A 23,038-nucleotide genomic window follows, 5' to 3' on the forward strand; every position below is an offset into this window, starting at 1 on the left:
CATGGGAGGGCGGCAGGCAAAGAGGGGCTCACGGAGCAGCCACTGGAACGTTCCTTCCTGGATCCGAGTCAGCCTGAGGGGGGCCTTGGTAGGCAGCTCCCTGTATTCATACTGTTGAATGTGGCTCTGCCTATGACTCGAAGGCAGGTAAAACATGTTTATAAAATGTGCGGAGGGCAAAAGGCTGAGGGTGACCGTGGTGACCAGGAGTCAAACTCCCCTTGACTTTGAACAAGGATTCGTTTATTGGCGGTGAATGCAGAGTTCAATTCCGTATAAGGATGGACGGCTCGGGGCCGTGCCCTGTGATGTGCCCATTGCAGGATGAACAGAAACTGGAAACGTCCAGGTCAAGGAGGAAACACAGCCCGTCGCGGCCCTTCTGAAGGCTGTGATCGGCCTCTGGGCGCAGAAACCAGAGCGGGTCCAGAAGAGGGGCCCAGCCCCGGCTCCCGCCTCTGCGAGCAGGATCGGGATGGGACGGTGAGAAGCACAGACACCAGGGGACCGGAGGTTGGATGTCTTACACATCCAGCGGCCCAGCTTCAAGGAGAGGAGTGAAGAGAGGGCAGGAGCTGAACGCGAGTGGTGAACTATGCAGACAGTGGCGCGGCCCCCAGCCCGCAAGCAGCCCCTCTGCCCTGGGAGGCTCCGGCGGGGCGCCCACAGCCCAGGGCCCCATCTCCAGAGGCTCCGCACGTGCACAGCCCCACGGGAAGGCCCGGGCGCTTCTGAAACGCGGCCCCTGCCTCCTCCCCGTGTCCCTTAAAAGCTCTTCAGTCTCAGGCGGCCCAGCTTCTGCTGTGATGTAGCAAAGGAAAAGCCTTCACAGAATTTGCTGGGGTAGTTTCTTGTCGCCACCAACACACCTACAGCCTTCCCAAATCCAGAGGCAGTTACTCAGCTGGCTCTGAGGCCGAAAAAAGGGAGTGACAAAAAGACAGCCAAGCCAGCAACTTATCTGGACACTTAACTTTCTTGGTGGCCGTTTTATGTGAGGGGAAGAAAATCCTGCTTGCTTGTCGGATCTAGGAGAATTTCCCACGACTGATGGCTAGAGGCTAAGCGGGTCACTCAGATGTGGCCAAACCAGACTACTCACTGCGGGGATTCTGCTGGGAGTTGGGAAAAAAATGGAAACCAAAGGTTTGTTTGGAAATAGATTGTTTTCTGTGTGTTTCAAGGGAAGTGATGCTTTGTCAAGTACCGTGGGCCTTGGATGTATTTTAGACGTTCCTTCTGTGGAAGTTCAAAATCCGTGTTCATGTTCCCGACTCAAAAAAGTCTCAGGTGAGTCCACAAAAGCAGAAGGGGGGGTGGCATCCCGTCAGCACAGGGCACCCGGGCTCGAACTCCAGCACCCTCATCTGTCCGACAGCGGGGGGGAGAGGCAGGAGGGTTGGGGGGCAGCCCGGGGCGCTCGGGGGCCGCACTCAATGTGCGCAGGCTGGCCGCTGACCTTTCTGTCACACGTGGCCGAAGCCTGGTGCCACCAGGTGATGTGGCTCCCAAGAAGAGCCGGGCCAGAGTCGCTCTGACCCTCACCCGGCCCGTCTGCCCGGCAAGGCTGGGGGCCGAGCTGTGAGCTGGTCAGCAGCAACGCCCTAAAAGGCTGAACTGCGAGAAACGGCGTCACAGATCCTTCTGTCCATCTTCACGTACCTGTGTCTTCGGCTTTACATTCTCTCTGGTTTCATCTCTAAGTATCCCCGTGTCTCTATGTCTCTCTCTTGTTATTATAACTCAGAATCACAAACGTTTTTTTGTTTAAGATGGCACACCAAAATAGCATCATATTCCTGTTTTTAATTTAAGAAACAGATGAGCGGAATATTGCATAATTCTTTTTAAAAATGCAAAAAAAAATAGAATTTAAAAATTAAATTCCTTAAACTTCTGAGCTATATAATTAGACCTAGCACAGGGCCAGCCAACATCTCATGAATGCTAGTTGCCTTCTCCTTTGAAAGACAATTCACGTGTAGCTAGAATCTCCGGGCTGTCAGGGATGGGAAAGTCGCTAGCCCGGCCGCTTTTGAATTTCCCACCAAACTGCCAACTGGGACGTCTTCCAGCCTCAGCTGGAACGGCCCTCGTGTTGGGGGAGGTGGGGGGAGAGACGCTTCGGGGGCAGCAGACGAGCAAAGACGTGGAGGGGGTGGGAGGAGGGGAGCCTGCATGCTGCCGGGCTGGGCGGGGTCCAGGTGGGTGGCCCGGGGGGACGCCGCCCAGGGAGCCAGGCAATCACTCCCCTCTCCCGGGTGGGGGATGGACATGAGGAGAAGCGGGGCAGGAGCGGAGCTGGTTCAAGGAGGGAAGTAGAGGCGGGAAGGTGGGGTCCAGCCAGGGGTAGGGGGGAGCAGAGCGGGCCGGTACCGTCAGATCCAGAAATGAGGGGCCTCGCTGGAGGTGACGGGAGAGGACACGGCAAAAGGAGCAAATGCAGAGAGAGGTGGCCCCGGCGTTTCCATCCCGAGCCCTGAGTGAGGCTGAGTGACACGTGGGTGCTGCGGGGAGCACGTCGGACGCATGACACTGTCCCGGGCTGGGGCGTCGACATGGGCTTCAGGGAGCGGGGCGTGCGGAGGCCACCCTGTCAACCCCCTACGCTCCACCGCGGACCGTCTCTGTGCCATAAGGAGTGAACAGCCAGAAAATACGAAGCAGGCGGCGGTTCTCCCTGGTGGAGTCTGGCGAGACCAGCAAGAGTTTCAGTGATGCCATCGCCGGAGGGTCCTGCCTGGGAAGGGACGCCGGTGGAGATCTGATGACAGGATTTCCTCTAACGGTTAAGGAGGCAGGAGTGTGGAGGACAAAGGCGGGGCCGCACTTGCTGGGACTGGACTTGTGCCTCTGGGGAGGCTCCACCTGCCCACTTGTCTCCGCAGGGTACTGGCCCCTACTTCCTGCAGGACGCCGGACAGGCGAGAAGCTAGGTCAGGCTCTGGGACAGCCGCGCCGGTCAAGATCAGCGGCCTCTCTAACGCCCAGCGCCAGAGTCCAGCCAAGAAGGCGCTTCCTCTTCAGAGCCCTGGCTCCGGCCCACGTATGGCAGGCCCGAGGCTCTGGTCCAAGGGCTCCAGGGCCCTGGTCCCGGCGGGGTTGAAGCACCACCCCCAAGGCTGAAGACAGGACGCCCTACGTGCCCGAGGTCCTGGCCTGTGGACCCATCGCTGACTCGGCACCGACGGAGCCCAGCGGCCGGCCGGGCTGCAGGGCACGTGGACGGGAATGTGCCGTGCCGTGGTTGGCTCTGTGGAAGGGATGCTTTGAACTTGGGTATTTACCCTACAGGGCCTGACACCCGAGGAAGCCTACAGGCCTGGGAGCACGCGGGACCCAGGCTGACGGTCTGTCTGCCCCCAACACCTCATTATTTAGGGCGTAGTTGGAACACCCCTGCACCCCCTAATCTGGATCCTCTCTGAGGACAGTGGCCAAGCTTGGTTGACTGGATGACCCAGTGTCTGTCAGCAGCTCTTGGCACAAGTAGGTGCTTAATAAATATGTGTCAGTTACTGGCTTTTCTTCTAAATATAAAACTTATAAATCGCAACAGCTCCTGTTTTTAGAGCTCTTTAGGGAAAAGGCCCTCAGACATCACGGAACTAGTCTGAACACTGACTAAACAGTTAGAAAAAACTTACACCCAGAAGCAGCGTGTTAAGGTTTTACAAAGGTGTGTAATTCCCAGGCTAGGGTCTAAGGCGGCACAGGAGTGTATCTTTGCTCTCGCTGTCCTGTGAGCCGGCGTGGAGTCGCTGCCACTTACCACGAGACAGGACGTCTGCTGCTGCGTCTCCCAGGCCGGGCGGGCGGCGCGATGGGAGCCCGGCCGCCCCTTTGGGTGGTGCCAGGCTGGTCCCCCACTGGCTCCAACAGGGCTGGGAAGGGGCTTGTGACCCCGGGCGTGCTTCCCTGCGAGGGGGCTGGTCTTGCCTGCGAGACCCAGTGTGGCTTTGCTGAGCCCTCGAAAACGTCAGCCCACAAAGTTCCTCCCGTCATGTGTGAGGTCTGCACGCATCTCTCCTGTCTTCCGTTACCAAGACAGTCACTCGTGCAGTCGGCATTTATGTCAGACACTTTGGTCACAGACACTCCCCAGATCCCCTCCCCCTGCAGGGGGATGTGTAGTAACCACAGCCCAGACCGGCCTGGAACCTGCTAGGACACAGGAGGCTGGTGTCTCTAGTTAAGTGACAGGAGGAGAGGAGCTGCAGGTGGGTGGGAAGACACAGACTTGGCCCCGCCCCTCCCTTTAGTCCTCCGTGGGCCTCCGCACCTGTAGGTCACTTGTCACCTCACACAGTGTGAGACTGCAGGGCTGGTACCTTCCTGTGTCCCCATCTCCTGGCAGTGACTCCTGGAGATGTCGGTGACACACTGTCGGGTTGAAGGCTGCTGGGGCACCTGTGTCTGCTCATGCTGTGCCCACAGCCTGCCCGGCCCACGTGACTGCCTGTCAACTCCTCACGGCCCTAAGTGCTCAAGGACGACGGTGTGAGCCCAAGTACGGGCGAGAATGAGACCCCGAGGGCTCAGAAGCAAGCCTCAGATCCCAGAGCAACAGCCGGGGCTCGCGGCCTCTGTACGTCCCGCCCGTGGCTCCAGGACTCGGCCGCGAGGCCAAAAGGAAGAAACGGTTCTGTGTTCCGAGGCTGCTGTCGGGGGCCGGCTCAAAGGGTGGTGGTCTCCCTGCCCTTTACGTGAGACGAATGGATGGACCCAGACACCATCATACTAAGTGAAGTAACTCAAAGAGAGAAAGACAAATGCCATATCATATCACTTACATGTGGAATCTAAAATATGACCCAAATGAACGTATTTACAAAACAGAAACAGACCCACAGACATAGAAAACACACTTAAGGTTACCAGAGGGGAAGGCGGAGGGATAAATTAGGAGCATGGGATTGACATGTACACACTGCCATATATAAAATAGATCACCAACAAGGACCTGCTGTATAGCACAGGGAACCCTACCCAGTATTTTGCAATAACCTACAAGGGAAAAGAATCTGAAAAAGAATATCTATTTATTTATCTATCATCTATCTATCTACCTATCATCTATCCATCATCTATCCATCATCTATCATCTATCCATCATCTATCTATCATCTATCATCTATCTATCATCTATCATCTATCTATCATCTATCTATATATCATCTATCTGTCTATTTATCTATCTATCCATGTATAACTGAATCACTTTGCTGTACATCTGAAACTAACATGACATTGTAAATCAACTACACCTCAATAAAATAAAAAAAATAAAGTGAGAGGACGTTTGCTGGCAGAGAGGGCAGACGGGCAGGAGGGGAGGGCGCTGCAGCCGCGCGAGCGCAGCGGGAGGTCCCGGGGGCGGGTGCAGCCCATCCCCAGCGCCGCCGGCCGCCCTCCCGGCCAGAGCCCCGGGCGGTACGTACAGGTCAGCACTGCGGGGCAGCGGTTCTTGGGCACGTTCTCCTCCCTCTGGGCCACGAGCGAGCTGTTGGGCTCGGCCTGGTAGGCACACAGAGCCTCCCACTCCTTCTCCAGGCGGTTCTTGTTCTTCAGGTGGTCCTCCATGTAGGCCTGGAACGGAGAGCGAGAGTCAGGGGCGCCATCCGGGAGGGCGCGGGCCCCTGGCGGTGACAGGGACGCCGGGCGGCCCATGGGGTGCAGCCCACAGTTCACCTGCTGAGGGGGGGTAGGGCTGGCTCGGGGGCTGGTACAGGGCCGAGGACTAACCAGATGCAGGGAGTGCAGCAAAGGCTGCCCCATGGTTTGGTGGTTGGTCCAAAGGTGGTCGTGATGCGTTTACCGCGGTGCTGAGGGGGGCGGTGAGAACATCCAGCCACCGTGAAAACAGACGCACACGCTGCAGACCAGGTCTGATGCGCCAGCCCAGAGGTGGGATGTGTGTCCAGCCAGGAGCGAGGTCACGGGATGGGCGCAGTCAGGGAGGCTTATGGCGCCGCACTTTGTGGGGAGAGGTTTAACACGGTGTGGGGGAGGGGCAGGCAGGCGCACAGGTGTGTCCGGTGCGGCCGGGGACAGAGAGAGCCGAGGGGCCCTGAATGTCTGGCTGGGGCATCCAGGCTCTGAAGTAAGGAGTGAGGGAGGTTTGGGAGCCGGGTCTGCAGGCCCTGCCTCTCTGCTTGGAAACAGGTACAGGAGGACCCTGTTCCCTGAAGCAAAGAAGGAACGTGCTCAGATGCACGAAGAAGCTACCACAGTGCTGCACGGAGGAAGCGAGCTGGAGCTGGGTTAGAAGACAGGGCCAACAGAAACGTGTTTGCTAGTAACTTCAGTCTGAGAAAGCATCTCAGTCAGTCATGTTCTGCACTCAGTCTCACTTTCTTTTTCCCCATCTCAGGGAACCGCTGGTTACCAACAGACACTATGTTGCAATAATTGCTTGAAATATTTTCAGTGAAAACGAGGGAACACACTGTTTGAAAACTATTGTATGTATCCAAGCAAAATCGTGTCCCAGTGGTTTCTCTTGGACAGAAACGGAAACCACACCCTCCCAAGATCCTCCAGAGCCTGGGCCAGGCGCTCCGCCAGGGGTCCCGGTGGGGGCAGCCAGGAGGGGTGGGGACCCTGGGGGGACCCCAGGAGGGGCTGCCGTTTAGTCCCCACGTGAGGGCTGACTATGTGCACAGGCCCCGGTGCAGGGAGGGGGCACAGGTGTCACCAGCGGTGACGAAAATCCTGCCACTCGCCACACACTCGAGGGCAGGGAGCTCAGACGGGGCCTTCGCTAGGGCTGCCCCCGCTCCCGTTTCTGTTGGCACAGAAGTCATTTTTCTTGAAATTGGCTGGCTTCTCTGAACCCACCGGGGGTGATGCATTTAAGACACTGGGCTTCTCTGATGTGCGCAGCGTCACGTGGCTGGCGGTGTTAGAAAACAAAAACAACAAACCAAGTATTTGACCCACAGCTGCTCTGATCTTAATTTGTCAGGCACTTGTCTGTTGGCAGCGATACTAGGAGAACTGGATGGGGAAACAAAGGCCTCCAGAATGTTCCCTCCACAAAGACGCCCGAGCCAGTCCTGCCTACTCACCTTATTGATCTGTTCAGTCCAGAAATGACCGTGATTTTAAGGAAAGCATTTCAAAGGACCAACCCAGGTGGCTTTGTTGTGCCCAAAGGAAATAGTGGGGAAATAGTGGTCTCATTCTCTAATATCTTGCGTGTGGGTCTTCAAAATGAAACACACACGAGGCCAGGTCTCCAGCGGTCAGGCACCCCGACGTCTGGCCAAAGCTTGCACCCGTTCCACATCACCCCGACCCCCCCGCCAGCCCCCTCGTCCACTCACTCCAGCTGACCTCCCGGCTCGGATCATCCCCCCACTGCCCTTGGCCGCCCCAGCTCATCGGCACCCACGCCAGGGGACAGAGAGGCACGGGAAAAGGAAGGAAACTCCACCAGACGGTCGCGCTGGGGTCCCACACTTCTCAGGGAAACGCTGACTACAGCGACCTGAACTGTTTTGTTTTATTCACTCAACAGACACCGACTCTGTCCATGTTGGTCTGGCTGGTGTATCAGCGTGCGTGAGCTGAACCAGAGCTCGGAAGCCGGGGGCCTGGTGGGCCATGTTCCAGGCGAGAAGTCACCCTCGGGGCCGCCTGGCCCAGCAGCTGAGGGCCCCCCTGGCAGGCGTGGCTCCGGGAGGGCCAGCGACGGGGCCCTGGGTGACGGTCACATATCCCTCAGCCCCCTGCTCCAGCCGCTTAGGGAACCGGCAGATGGCCTTTTATGCACAAGACCGAGACTGTGACCATGAACCCCTTTTCAGGGACAGACCATGAGCCTCAGAAGCTCACCCTCGTCAGGACCGGAAACATCGCAGCAGTTCTAAGTCCCCGGCCACCGCCAGCCCCTGGTGCCCACACAGCTCACAGGTTTCTTTGGGTGGGGAAGAAGCAAACTTAAGGGCACAATCTAGAAAATGTAAACACAGACTACTTTCTTTTGGGACAATCATTATGGAATATCAGATACATATTTCTTGTACCAAAGTTACCCTAATAAGGATGACACTTAAGTTTGGGGAAATACCAACTAGCTTATCATCTAGCTGAAAATATGGTGTGTGGGGCTTCCCTGGTGGCGCAGTGGTTGAGAATCTGCCTGCCAATGCAGGGGACACGGGTTCGAGCCCTGGTCTGGGAAGATCCCACATGCCACGGAGCAACTGGGCCCGTGAGCCACAATTACTGAGCCTGCGCGTCTGGAGTCTGTGCTCCGCAACAAGAGAGGCCGCGATAGTGAGAGGCCCGCGCATCGCGATGAAGAGTGGCCCCCGCTTGCCGCAACTGGAGAAAGCCCTCGTACAGAAACGAAGACCCAACACAGCCAAAAACAAAAAAATAATAAAAAAATAATAAATAGAAAAATTTACAAAAAATGGTGTGTGCGGGGGTCCCCGGGAAGGAGGGGGTAGTTCTGGGTAAAGTGTACAGTCTCAGTGCTTCTGTGGTTACTTTCCCCAAGACTCGTTAATGTACAGTCTTACAAATGGATGTAAAACGGTTCCTGGCAAAATGATTTGGGATCCTCACTTTTCTCTGGAAAATACTCTGTTCACAAAATCCATCATGAACGAATGAGCTTCTTTCAATAAAATGTGATGGATTCTAAAATGATAAACCTTGGCAGGTTTAATCAGGTCTCAAATGTTGTCTGCAAAAGGGGCATCGGATATTATCTTAATTCCTGTAAACTGCAGCTGTTTAAATTTTCATATTTATCTTAACCTTGGAAACTGAAATCATGCTGCAAGTTCACTTGAATTTCTAAATTTATGGCAAGAAGTATAAACTGGGACTCTAGTATGCAAGCTTGAGTGACACAGGGAGGAAACAGTAGTTATGAACATTGTTACTTTTTTTCATTGAGAAGTAACTCATCTAAAGATACACTTGATTATATTAAAACTGAGATAAATTTTTCATCCTCTCAGCACGTATTACTACAATAGTCTGTGTTTGCCCTGCTCTGGTCATTTCAATTTGACCTGTTCTTTGTTTTTCTATTAGTATTTTTACAAAACATCGTTCACTGTATTAAATGGACATAATTCCCATCCACGTCTGAGGAGCTTTTGCTCTTTATGTTTGCGGATTAGATGTTTTTCTTCTGAGACATGAGAGTATGTTTCATGTTGTCTGTCAGGAAGCTAGGCCTTGGTAGTAAAATAACGTGTTTTATACAAATACAAAACCTGCCACCATAACTCAATACTATGAGGCCCCTTCTCTTCAAGGATGTGAGAACAGGTGTAGTGATCCTCCCCAGAAACCATCACCTCCTGGAATAATTAGGTAAGTTAACATGAAATTTAAACGCTATGCATGTTCTTCCCCCAGACTGTAGGTGTTCTAAAAGCTGACATTTAAAATACTTTCATTTAACGTGTGTGTGTGTGTGTGTGTGTGTGTGCGTGCGTGAGAGAGAGAGGGGGGTGGTGTGGTAGGAATGGGAGGAGGGCTTAGTTTTAAAAAAAAAACCGTAACTTTTTATTCCATAAATAGCACATGTAGAAAATGAAGGAAAGCAGAATGAAAACAGAAGCTGCTGATAACTTCTTCACCTGGAGCTAAACCGTAAGGCCTGTGATAAACTCCACCATTCCTGGCACATGTGTGAGCTGCTTTTTTTTTTTTTTTTTTCTGTTCTGACAACTGTTGCTTAAGCTTTGGACGACATCGATATTATAGAATTTTCTTATTTAAGTTGAAAAGATGCTGAGATGAGGGTCTTATAGACACAGAACCGCTGGTGTCCTCCTACTGCCGTGGCCTCCTCACTACAACCTCCCTCACATCCCCTTTCTGGTTCCTTCACAGGCTGGCATTTCTGGTCACAATACCACCTGCTTCAAAAGCCACCAATGGTGCCCAGATAGCACTATCCTTTGTCCAGACTTCACTTTACTAACCTGCTACTCCGTCCCAATAAGAACACGTCCCACTGTTTGAACCCTCCCCCGTCACCATCATTCTGGACTCTTTCTTCACGCTGATTGTTCTGTCATGAATCTACCCAGAAGTCCAGGTCAGTACAGATGCGTCCTCCGCCTTCACGCCCGTCACTGCCTTCTCTGATCTTGCTTTCCTACAACCCACCCCCCGCCTCAGACACTAGTTGAAAAACTGCATTTCCGTGAGGTGGATCCCCGTCTGCTTTGTGGGCACCAGGCCCTCCCTCCTCTCACGAGATCACTTGTTCAGGGTGGGGCCCGTGTCACATGCACTTAGCACACAGTCAATACGTGTTGAATGATTGATCATAGCCTGCAAAATTCTGTAAGAAATTTGTGTTCCAGATAAAAATTGTATATTGATGACTGGCATGCCAAAAAGTTTGCCATTGAATCTTCTGAAACTTGGAAGAACTGCCCCAAAAATTACCAAAGGACTTCGGAATGTTTCATTAAATATTTCCTGCTGCCTTCTTCCTTTCTGAGTTAGCCAACGAACAGCTTCACAATTCATGTCGAATGGGTGGTTCCATGTCCTAACGTCCCAGTGACAGCCCCAAGGTCACGGCGGTCTCACAGATTTGGAGTGGGGGGTGGGGATTCCAAAGGGCTCTTGGCTGGAAGGACACAGCGTTGTGTTTCCATAGTCCTGGAGTCTGTCAGGGGAATTTCACTCGAGCTAATTCCAGATAAGCCCTGAGTGCAAAGGTTTCTAAAACCTTCTTGAATTGTGATACTTTTCAAGGGCCTAGGTTTGATGTACTTGCATAAAGATAATCCCCATATCCCGAGGTTTCAGAATATGGGTTTTCCAAGTTTGTAGCCAAACCGGCTGACACTGACCTCGTGACCCCCGACCACGCAACAACATCATTTACAACAGGCTGAAGATGGACCTGCATTTCTTCTGAGTTTCTTGCTCCTTGAGGATGGCGTCAGCTTTCACAAGACCTATTTTATGAGCTACTGACTCAGTCTAAGGTTTTCCTCTTTAATCTGCCTCTCATTTCTGACTTTATCCTTCCAGCTCCCCAGCTCACATCCCCTTTTCTAGCCCACACAATTAGACCGTTTGGGTAGGAAAATGACCAACTGCTTCTGGGCCAGGAGGACCATGTGCCACCTGATGACTTTTCAGGAAATGCTCTCGTGTGTTGAACAAACCACTGGCTTCCACGTTTAATGGAATCATTTTACACAGAATCCCAAACCTGTGGAAGAAAAGCGTTACTGCCATTATAAGGAGGAGACGTGTGTCCACAATTTGTTAATATCACTCAAATATATTCTGCACTGTTTTCTGATCAAATTGTCAGCATCTTCAGGTCAAGAAAGCAATTCCTAGGAATACGGAGCATTTGGGTTATGGAGCATAATAGAGTTTTGTTAATCACAGGAGCACTTTGTGTGTTTGGGAGATTAATTTTACCCATCACTCACAGAGTCTTTGTGAATGCCTAAGGGAGCTTTTCCAATAGGAAGGCAACTCTAATAAAATGGAGAAGGCATTTGGCTTGATTTTGAAAGATTTCTTAACGATGTGATAAACAAAAAGGTTTGGTCCCCACACAACGACTTTTTGGGCAAACCATCTAATCTCACTGACCCTTAATTTACTGTTACATAAAAACGGGAATCATAGTACGTATTTCTAAGGTGGTTCTGACGCTTGACTGAGTTAATATATCAACTGTACTCTGTAACTATAAAGTATATACAGATGGAAGGGATGGTGATTCTCATTAGAAAATCTCTTAATGTCTCTTCTATGTTCTGGGACTACACAGTTCTGGGGACATTCACCATTGTCTAATGAAATATGATACGTTGAGTCTCCACAAACAGCAGCCGCCGACCGCAGCTTGAGTGTAGAATTTGAGGGGCGTCACCATGGACAGACGTTGTTGTCGGTGTGGCCAACCTTCCCGGATACTATTAAAGGGATGAGAAGCAATGCCACTAAGTACATAGTTCGTGGTTTCAACACTGCTTCTGATCTACAAGGGACAGTGGTCCTTCTAACAAACCCGCAGTTTCCTCACCGCGTGGATCAGGGCCAGTCCTGGAGCTCGTCCCTTCTACGTGCTTCTCGTCGCTGGTTTAAGAGGGAGGCATTTCCTGACCAGTCTCGAGGAGTCACTGGAAATGCCAGTTTAGGAGATGATGGACGTGAAGTTGAACTGCTGATTTCTGGTGTGGAAAGAGCTCGTGATGCTGTGTGGGGCTGTGCCCTGGCACCTCAGATCATGTCGGGATCTGGACTGTTTCACGGGCACCATTTTACTAGCGTCAACATCAAGGATCAGTTTTCAGGGTCACAAGGAAAGAACCCCACTTACTAAAATCTTCTATTTCACCACATGCAACAAGGGCTTCGGGCCATGATTGCTCTAAGAACAGCTGAGGACACCTGGCTCCGCGGCCCCCCTGGCCGCCTCCGTGCTGCAGGACAGGCGTGCTGCTGTCCGCCTCTGAATGCTGGGAGGATGGGTCTGGAGAGCTGTGCAAGTTCGTTTGAATCCAGCCCGCGGAGCTGGGATCCCGGCTGCCAAAGTGCTCAACCAAACCCACGTGGAGTGGCCGCAAGAGCCCTGGTGGACAACACGGTTTTAGCTCTGTTAAAAGGCACAGAAATGATGTATTCTGGCATCTCTTACCACTAGCAATGAGAGGGTGACATACTGGGAGTGGCAAGAGGACTTATTAAAGAGAATAATGAAAATAAGCTTTTAACACAAAATACTAGAACCCATAAGGATGGTGGACCATTGCTGAAAACAAGCAAACTAAGATCCAGTTGGCACCATGTCGCATTGATCAATACAGACGGAAACCAGTAATGTCAACATCAAACCGTGTCTGCACAGATCTTTGGAGACTTCTATTGCTTTGTGAGTCTTTAGACATGAAACAAGTAGAAACTGTCCCAGCAAAAGTTCATTTCACAATGATGCTGCCAGAAACAAGCTTCTTCCGCTGAGGAGCAGGTGTAGTAAAGGAAGGTGGGTTTTTGGAAGATCCAATTATTATTAGGAATGTGTTGTCTCTATTCCCTTCTCTGTTTGGGTGCCTATTACAACAATCAAACCTTTTGTTAGAATAAGAATACAGCCATTTACGTTTCCTTTCCTTGTGAGGGGACCATAGGTTGGTGCTTTAAAATCAGGTAGAGTTAGATGAATGCTTTTAAAAGCAGCAGTAAGCCGCTTCTGCTGGCATCTGGGGAGATGATGACCTTTTTTCCTTTAAAAATAAACATTGTTGGGGGGTTTCCCTGGTGGCGCAGTGGTTGGGAGTCTGCCTGCCAGTCCAGGGGACACGGGTTCGAGCCCTAGTCTGGGAAGGTCCCACATGCTGCGGAGCAACTAGGCCCATGTGCCACGACTACTGAGCCTGCGCATCTGGAGCCTGTGCTCCGCAACAAGAGAGGCCGCGATAGTGAGAGGCCCGCACACCGCGATGAAGAGTGGCCCCCGCTTGCCCCAACTAGAGAAAGCCCTCGCACAGAAATGAAGACCCAACACAGCCAAAAATAAATAAATTAATTAATTAAAAAACAAAACAAAACGAAACAAAAAAAAAAACATTGTCACCCGTCTTCATTAATACATTAAAGGGAAATGTTTATGCTACATGTTTGAATTCCGAAAGTAAGACATTTAAATTCCAAGCAAAAAATATGAAAAGATGAAAGGAGAAATTAGATGGGGTTAATTGTCTGGGCTTAGCATATATGGACACAGAGACGCGGGAAGAGCAAACGGCTTGATGAAAAAGGTATTTTGGTTGTCTATAGATTGCTGCATCTGGCATATTTTAAATGTTATTTATTAATATTATGCATCAGGCAGGCTAAGATATTTGGAATTAGAAATTCAAAGTAGCCCGTTCAAGCTCAAGGAAGGACAGATACGGTTAAATGATCAGAGGGTAGTTTTGCTGTTTCTTAGCTTAGGAAAGATTTGCTTGAAATGGAATCACAAACCATACAATTGTATTTGAAATACCATCTGACTGCAATAAAAATAACAAATGAAGCTCCGCACCCGGCGACTCGCCCTCTGTTCTCACACCTGCCCAACATGCCCAACGTCTCACCTGTCGTGGGGCTCCTGGTCTCACCGGATATTTAGTTAAACACGCAGCGCTTTATCGCCTTCAAACGAGGAAACTAAGATGCAGACCAGCTATGCACACATCATATTAAAAAAAAAAAAGGAAAACACGCAGACCGAGACCGGGCCAGCTCAGCGCACGGCCCTGCGTTGGCAGCGTGCGGTGACTTGGGAAAAGTCAGCACTGTTTGGAATCCAGCCTCTGGGTCACGTGTACTAAGCCTCAAGGAGTAGGAACGGGAGCAAAGGAATTAGAAAGAATAAATGAAAGACCATTCACGCGGTCTTTTCTCTTTTTATTACATTTTAGGTATCACCTCCGTGGAAATTTGTTTTTGAGGAGGAAGCACTCCCACGTGAACTTGCAGTGGGCAATTCGCTTCCCTTATCCTAGTGAATTGGGACGTGGTTAAAACCAGATGAAACTGACCAGCAAAAAGCACCGGGCGTGGGCAGCAGAACTGGCTTCACTGATAAATGTGAATCAATGCCGTTTCTTCCAAATCCTTCCTCCGAAAGCTCTGTTTCTCAAGCTGAGCTGTTTTGAAGACCGCATAGAATCTTTGCAGGCCCAGCGACCCCTGAAAACTGTTCTCACACTGTCTCAGTGTGATTTAGAAACGTGCTCCCGTTCTTTGTGTGGTAACCAAGCAGGCTGTGCAGTGATAGAGATTTTAAATTGTTAAAATAGTAGAGAAAAGTTCATATGCTTCCAAATGCAAAGCCTTTAAGAGAAAGTCCCCAACTTAACACTCATTTTAGGCGGAGACAGTGAGCAAGGAAAAGCCCAGGACAGAGAAGCAGCACAGAAGGAGAAACAGAATACGCTGCGTTGGTTTGGAGGCTGTGAACAGTGGATTATCTTGTTTTGTTTAAAATCCTTTTTCTAGTTGAAAAATAAAATACGTGGAAGAGCTAAGAAAACAAACAAAAGCTTTAAAGCAGCGGTCCCCAACCTTTTTGGCACCAGGGACCAGTTTCGTGGAAGACAATTTTTCCACGGATGGGGTGAGGGGCACTACATTTATTGTGCGCTTTATTTCTATTATTATTACATTGTAACATATAATGAAATAATTATACCACTCACCATAATGCAGAATCAGTGGGAGCCCTGAGCTTGTTTTCACTTGCCACTCACTGATAGGATTTTGATATGAGTCTGCAAGCGGTTGATTTATTATGGTCTCTGTGCAGTCAAACCTCTCTGCTGATGATAATCTGTATTTGCAGCCGCTCCCCAGCGCTAGCACCACTGCCTCAGCTCCACCTCAGATCATCAGGCATTAGATTCTCATAGGGATCACACAACCCAGATCCCTCACATACGCAGTTCACAGTAGGGTCCACGCTCCTATGAGAATCTAGTGCTGCCGCTGATCTGACAGCAGGTGGAGCTCAGGCGGTAACGCGAGCAATGGGGAGCGGCTGTAAATACAGATGAAGCTTCACTCGCTTGCCCGCCACTCACCTCCTGCTGTGCGGCCCCGGTCCCTAACAAGCCACGGAATGGTACTGGTCTGTGGCCCACGGGTTGGGGACCCCTGCCTTAAAGAACACCACGTGTTTTTACAAAGTACTGCTGGGACAGTTTCCCTGAGAACAAGTTCCTTGTTCCTACGTGGCACTGAGACGGGGTGCATGCACCCCATGTGCTTTTGGAAGCGTGAAGAGAAGGAAAAGGCAACTCCTCGCCAAGCAGTGAGTTAAGAGGACATGAAAACTACTTAAATCTCTATTTGGTAGAGCTTAACTAATTGGAATCTTCAATTACTATATTTTTATTATAATAATTTTGAGTTTTGGTATTCTAAATCTAGAAGAGTCCAGAACTGCGAGAAAGCATACCGATTGTAACAGAGAGTTTTCTGAATGACCTGCAGGGTGTTTCCTGGGGTCAGGAACCCCTGAGCCTAGCCTCCAGGTCGTCTCCATGGAGGGCTGTGCCCGTGAGAGATGCTCTCAAAGGCCCTCGTGCACTAAATCACGTGCTCATCAAATCTCTTTGTGACCGGCACTCGACTTAATTTATAGATTTATGGAAAAGGAAAATCACAATTTTATGAAGACTTACAACTGAAACCCTGGTGGAAAATGTTAATAATGGACACATTCCGTTCCAGAAATGTTCTAATTAGTAAACTTTAAAAAATAAGTAATTTTGTCCTTACCACCTCCTCTTCCTAAATAAGGGAAAGGCTCGTTCTTTTATACGACTGAGAGTTTGCTTCATGCTGGGTGCTTCAGTGCGAAATAATTTCGGGTGTGTGCGTAGGAGAGGGTGACAAAGGTCTTCTGCAGAAATGCTGAGAGAGAAGCCACGTGATAATAGTAACGACAACAATAACTTCACTTCGTATTTTCGGGCTGTCATTTTCAAGAAGCTCAAAGAATTTTAAATGAGCAATTTGATGAACCTTATTATCTTATTTAACATCTTAAAAATTAAGGTTATGTGAACATAGGCAAAATACAAAGGTGAATACTTATAAGCAATGGAAGATAATTAAGAGACTTATACCCTATTTCCATAAATGTACAGCTATTTATATTTAAATTGAAGACAAAAGAGGTTTGCCTGGCATTCTGAGAGAAACCTGGATTCCGCCTCTAACTGTGGAAGAGAGAGTTAGGAGTTGCAGTGTTATTTCAGACTCCCGCTCATCTGTTGGTGGGTTTGGCCATTTATTTGTTCATTCAACTACCTTCATCAAAAGCATATCGTATGAGCTGGGAATATCGTATGTTCTGAGGATCCAGCAGGCAGCTGGTCGGAAACACTGTCCTCACGGGGCTGATGCTTTAGCTGGAGAACAGACCACACACAAGCAGCTAAACAGAATTTAGAAAGGTAACTTCAGACAACAGTAAGTGGTAAGAGGATGTAAAGGCGACTGGGGTGGAGGGCGGTGTGAAGAGTCCAGGAAGGGAGGTCCCTCCTGAAAGATGGGAAGGGCCGGAGGCGCAGAGGACGGTGGGTGTGTTCCAGGAGAGAGAAGGTCCTGGGGCGGAATGGGCCCAGCAGTTCTGAATCGGAGAGGAGGCCAGGGTGGCCGGGGCCACGGGAGCTTGAAAGCCGGGGCGGCTTTCATACAGGGAGGGGTCTGAGGCTTATTTCAAGAGCAACGTGAAGCCCGCGGGGAGCTTCACGCAGAAGAGGCACATGACGATAAAGACGCTTTGGAAAGGTCACGCCAGCTCCGGGCAGGGACTGAGGACACCAGCTGGACATTACCGCAAGGGAGCTCAGGGGCTGGGATTCGGGGAACAACAGTGCAGGCAGAACTGCCAGGATTTACTAACAGAGCAAATTAGAGGATTTGAGTTGGTTTAATACGGATTCCGCTCATTTCGTTATCCAGCCTGCTCTTCCTTATTCTCCTAAACGCCTGCAAACTTAGTAATTGTCTGAACCCCCTACCCCTCACACAACCACAGTGAGGAAAGATTTCATCTCAGAAAAAAGGTCGCAGCCTAAGTTCACCAGAAGTGAAAAATCTGGGTAGAAATCTGAAAATTCCATCAACAACCCTGATATTTCTAACAATCTTCATGCTTTGTTACCTGGATGAAATGTTCAGATATTTGATGAGACTAGTTTTTATCTTAGCTGTTCTACAAAATCTCACTGAAGATCAGTTTGCCCAAAGTACCACGGAAAACTACCAGCCAATAGCTTAACCCAAACTTAACATGTAAAATCAATCGAACAACTAAACCAATGTGGAATATTTAGATATACTTACACAAATAAGGCAACTATTGAAATACAAAGGTGTGTGAGCACGTGTGCATCTCCAAACACAAACGCAGCCACGTCAGAAGCACGAAGTAAGCAGTCACGGTCCCGGGGAGCAAATTCTCCCCTGGTGGGTCGGAAATACTGATCAGCTCTTTCAGATCACCTGGGTTCCACGTATTAAATTCCCACAGCAATCACGGACTGGTTCCCAGATGACACAAAAAACAGCCTCTGAGAGAGTCGCACACTGGAGTAACATAGGCCCAGTGCATTCGGACATACTCAGATGAAACCAAGATGATACTAGGTGTGAGAAAACGAGAACTTTTAAGACACGACAAGAGCGCACACCTGTACAGGTGTCATCGGCTGCTGGCTCTCCTTGGGTGCTGTGTGGGAGGGAGCCCAGCTGCTTTCTCCAGCCTGGTTCTCCCAGAGAACCACCCGGAGCTCGCGCCCAGCTGCTTTCTCCAGCCTGGTTCTCCCAGAGAACCACCCGGAGCTCGCGCCCAGCTGCTTTCTCCAGCCTGCGTGGGGCTCCAGCAGGACCGTGAGCCCAGAGCACGCGTGGGAGCCGCCCCAGGCCCTAAAGGCGACGTCCCTGCCAGACCAACCTTCCAGAGCTACTGGAAATCTGAACATTGCCTTTCTCCTGTTCACAGGACACCGGGCTCTAACTGGGTGACGCTATAAACTGGGTATTTTAGTCCCTGCCATCAACTCAGTGGGAAAAACCAGGACAAAGAAATAAAGGAAAGATGCGTTTCCAGGCGCTGACAATGCGCCCGTTGTTTGACCCCTCATGGCCTCTCCAGCATCTGGTGCAGAGCCTGCACGGCCTAGGTGCTCAAGAAACGCTTCCTGGATGGACGAAGGGTGCGTCACCCACTGAACCCTGCCTGGAGAAGAGGCCCAGCTCCCTCAGCCTCTGACTCAGCCCCGGAGCCAAGGCCAAGGCTGCACGGCGGACACGTGGGCATAAGTGACCGCCAGGGTCACCTTGAGAGACGTGGAACCACGGAGACCCCGCCAATGTGGAAAAATGGGTCTCAGGGCTTCGTTTTACAGTTTTCTTCAACAATATTTACCGTTTACAATCTTAAATCGAATGAGCACTCAGCAGAGGGAAAGGCAGACGTCTATGCTATTAAACAAATTTTAATTTCTTGCAGAATACCCTCATATATTGTATTTTTTTCTGCCTCGCTTTTTTCTCTGGCTACCTTACCAACCCTCTCACCTTCGCCAGGATGTCTGGGGATATTGCAGAATCTATTCCTGGGATGCATGAGCAGCTCTGGAGCCTATAAAATATTCATTCGCTTTCAAAAATATTTGCACCCTGCTGTCAAACGTGGATAGATTCATGTGGAGTATTGGAAAATGCCTATTTTAATGGCAAATGCTTTCCTCAGACCTCTCTTTCCACTAAAACAGTTTTCTTCAAAATTATTTTCATAAGATGAACAATTTCAACATTAGCGGCTAATCCCATTTCATTTAAAACTCTGCTGATAAAATTCTTTGCTTGTCATTCAAATAGTAAGTAATAATTATAGATTTGAGGCTCCCATCTCTGGATTCATTAACGGTAAATTGCATGGAAGTCTGAAGTATAAGGCAGCTTTGATACATCTCAAAATGCAATTTCCATAGCTTCCCTTGGCTATGTACAATTAATTATACAGTTAATATGGGAAATATGTTAATGAAAGAAACATTATTCATCCAGACCACCTGCCTTTACCAAATATCTTTTGTGTGCTTCTCTTCTTTTTGTACTTTTGGTCTACAAACAGTAAAAAAAACACCCTCACAATTGATAATGTGGTGATTTTAAATATCAGTCTGCCAGGCTGCAGCTACTTCCATTAACACAAGTCTAAAGAAAAATTAGTTCAAGTTTGTGATATTTCTACTAATTTCTGCCTTTTAGCAGTTTAAGATGTCTATCCATGGCATTTCAAACGCCTAAAATAGCTGTTTATCAAACAAAAAAATTACTATTAAGTTGTCTTATTCCTACCAACGATATACTCATCTTCATAGATAAACGGAAAACACTGGAAAACTGAGAAGAAACTGCAAGAAAGATGAAGAGATAAACCCCAATCATTCTGAATAGATTAAACTCTCCGAAATCATTTCTCATCCATTGTAAACCTCTGTGCTTAACAATAATTAAATCCTCTCTTCTTTGGATAATCAAAGTTTGTCTATAGATGGTTTAGTGCAGAAGCCAATGTTAACCTTTACAAAGAAAAGTTAATGTTTCTGAGACTTTGATGTGGAAGAGAAATCAGAATAGTTTAACTAGAAAAGTAAACTGTCTGGCTAAAGCTACGTTTCTGTTTACTTTTTATAAATTACTCAGACAGTATGTAAAAATGCATTTGCAAGTGTTAGTTTTACAACAAATTTTTATTATATAGACTAATAAAAAGTCTTTATTCAATGAGAAAATAAGAATTTGATTCCAACCTCAATCATGTCTTTTTGACATATGAAAAATACTTTCAGCCATGAGTTATTCAGAAATTCCATTAATGTTCAAAATGCAGTTGGAAACCAACCTTAGATTCCAGAGTTGATAGGAAATAAGAGGAAAAAAGAATCATGATAATGCAGTTTTAAGATAACCAACCCTCAAAGATCTTCTAATACAGAAACAAACTCTAGGAGACAAAAGAATCTCCAAATCGACCTCCCTGCTACTTCTAGCATGTGGGGGAGGGGTGGTACCTGATGGGTAACCCCCGCCAGACAAGAAGTTGAGCGATGAAGAAATCATTTACATTTTCACTGTCGTTCAGTGACTTGGGCAGTGTTTCCTTAAGATCTTCTTGAAAAGCAGTTTTGAATAATGTTTCTATATGTGTGTACCAGCAGATCCATGTGTTTAAAGGGGCCATCCATCCATGCCTCCCCAACCAGATGCTCACCTACAAAACTCAAGCGGCCAATTCCAAGTCACAATTATAAGAGCAGATTCTCTCTAAGACCCAACATCTTCACTATCACCCAACTGACATGAAAAAGCCCAGAGGAGACAATTTTCACTCGAAAGATGACGACAGAGGTTTAACAGGGAAACCTTTCAGGAAGAGGAAGGAGGAGGGATGGTTGCCTAGCAACACACAGACAGCATCTCGCGCACCACAAAGCAGTAGGTCTTTTCTTAGCAGCAGCCTTTTCTGTTCTGTACCAATGATGTACTCATTATGATTTTCTGATGAAGTTTTTAGGAAGAATAAAGAATTCCAGCGAGTGCAGTAAAGGTTACCTAGGACAGAAACACAGGCACGAATTTTCTCTTCCATATCCATATGGGAAATTCTGGATTCTACAGCACATTATTAGAAAATATTTGCAGACGTTCTAAAAGTGCCCTTTGGAAGTAGAATGTTGGATTTTTAATTTCCTAAAACTAACAGGCTACGTGCTCGTGAGCAATAATACGAGAATGGGGGAATAGAAATGGCACCAAAACAGGAAAAGCTCATACAAGACACAAAAATTTATCTTCTCTTCACCAACCAAAATTGTTAAAAGGGAATGAAGCCTAGAATGTCCATCTCCTCTCTTTTCCCAGACCTTCCAACCAGCAGTGAAATAGCTAAAATACAGTGAAGAAAAAGGAAAAATGAAGATTCAATAGTCAGCCACAGCAACCAGGAGCTGGTTGACAAGTGTTCTTTGTGCAATTGCTTTGAAATGGGGAGTTCAAAGTAGAAGAGAGGAGAGTTGATCTATCAAAAATTATTTTCACTTTTTAGGGTGAAAAGTTAAGAGATAAGACTATCAAATGTATTTTTCATCTCTCCCCAGTTCAGCTGCCAATCATATTGTGTGCTGCCCAATTTACACGCCCACGAGTTCTCAAGGTTTGATGGGTGAAGCGGGCGGATTATCAGATGTCACCCATCTTGCTCTTCCATTCCAGCACAACCCAGCTACAGAACCGGTACCCACCCCTCCTGACAGCTGCCTTGATCATCACTGCAAAACACGCACCACCGGAATTTCTCCATGGCTACCAGCCCCTAGCATTTGGGCTCCACTCACCTGCCCACCTGCCTGCTGTCCAAGGTGCCTGTCCATGCACACCCACAGACAGCTTATGCTGCACACACAGGTGTGCAGGCACTTCCTGAAGCAAGGTGACCCCTTTGCTCATGTACAAAGGGGAAGTGTGGGAACTGGCCTGAACGAGATGGCTGATCACTCTCTTTGATCACAGGGACCCACCTTGAGGTGTCTTTCTTTATTATGCAGAACATGAAGTTGGGTCTTAGATATGACTGTCAAGGGGACATGAAATTAACTGGTAGCAGCATCTGCACTGTGTTTAACTTGCAATGAGTCTCACGTTCCCGGAGACAAGAAGAACGGGGTAAACTGAAGGGCCTCCTCTATAAGATGTCTAGAGACGCTGTGTAAACGGCATGGTCTGCCTTTCACAAAATTAAGGGAAATCCCCAGGAATCCACATGAAGAGGGAGGTACGTGACCTGAAGTCACTCAAGCCTTTGAGGGAGGGGCAGGGCCAAACGATTTCCTGTACCTCAGCCCGGGGCTCTGGGCTTCCACTGTCCACGTGGGGCCTTAGGGAAATCTGGCATGCAGGAGTCAGGGGGCTGGATGTGAGACCACACACGAACCAGGACCCTCAGAAGACCACGCCGTCAATGAAAACATTTGTTCAGGCCACAAGAAAGCTTACCTGTCTCCACATGGATTCAAGATGGGAAGACATTTGGACCCCGGGCCTCACCTGGGATTGAGGGTCAAATTTACAATATATACATCATCTGGGAATCTCTGAGTGGGGAATTGATGGAAAGATGGTCCTGGTTTAATGATAGCCTGGAGTGGCTAGAATATCAATCTCAAAACCTCTCTTTTGAGGTTAACACAAAATTCTGAGAAATAGAGCCCCACTTATGAGGAGCTTATAATCTGAAATTACAGAACCCACCAGATGGCAAACATACCCAAGTGCAGTTTCGATTCATAGGAACTTAGACAATAGAAGTATTAGATGGAAACAACCAAATGCTACATTTATAAGAACTGAAGATATTAAAGGAGGATTGACAATATAAGACAAGAACAACACAGCAGACGGATTTCAAAAAGAATAACGTAACAACTGCAAATGAAAAGTGTACTCCTGGAGATGA

General features: G+C 48.7%; 1 protein-coding gene across 1 annotated transcript in view; it reads right to left on the reverse strand.

The window, feature by feature from the left end:
• Nucleotides 1–23,038, reverse strand: part of PTPRN2 (protein tyrosine phosphatase receptor type N2) — a 684,054-nt gene that overhangs the window by 53,324 nt on the left and 607,692 nt on the right. Inside the window, 1 exon segment of the mRNA XM_068550211.1 lies at nucleotides 5,442–5,589. Within this exon segment, the coding sequence (XP_068406312.1) occupies nucleotides 5,442–5,589 (148 nt within the window).

Source organism: Eschrichtius robustus, chromosome 8 (genome assembly GCF_028021215.1).
Source record: "Eschrichtius robustus isolate mEscRob2 chromosome 8, mEscRob2.pri, whole genome shotgun sequence".
NCBI lineage: Eukaryota > Metazoa > Chordata > Mammalia > Artiodactyla > Eschrichtiidae > Eschrichtius > Eschrichtius robustus.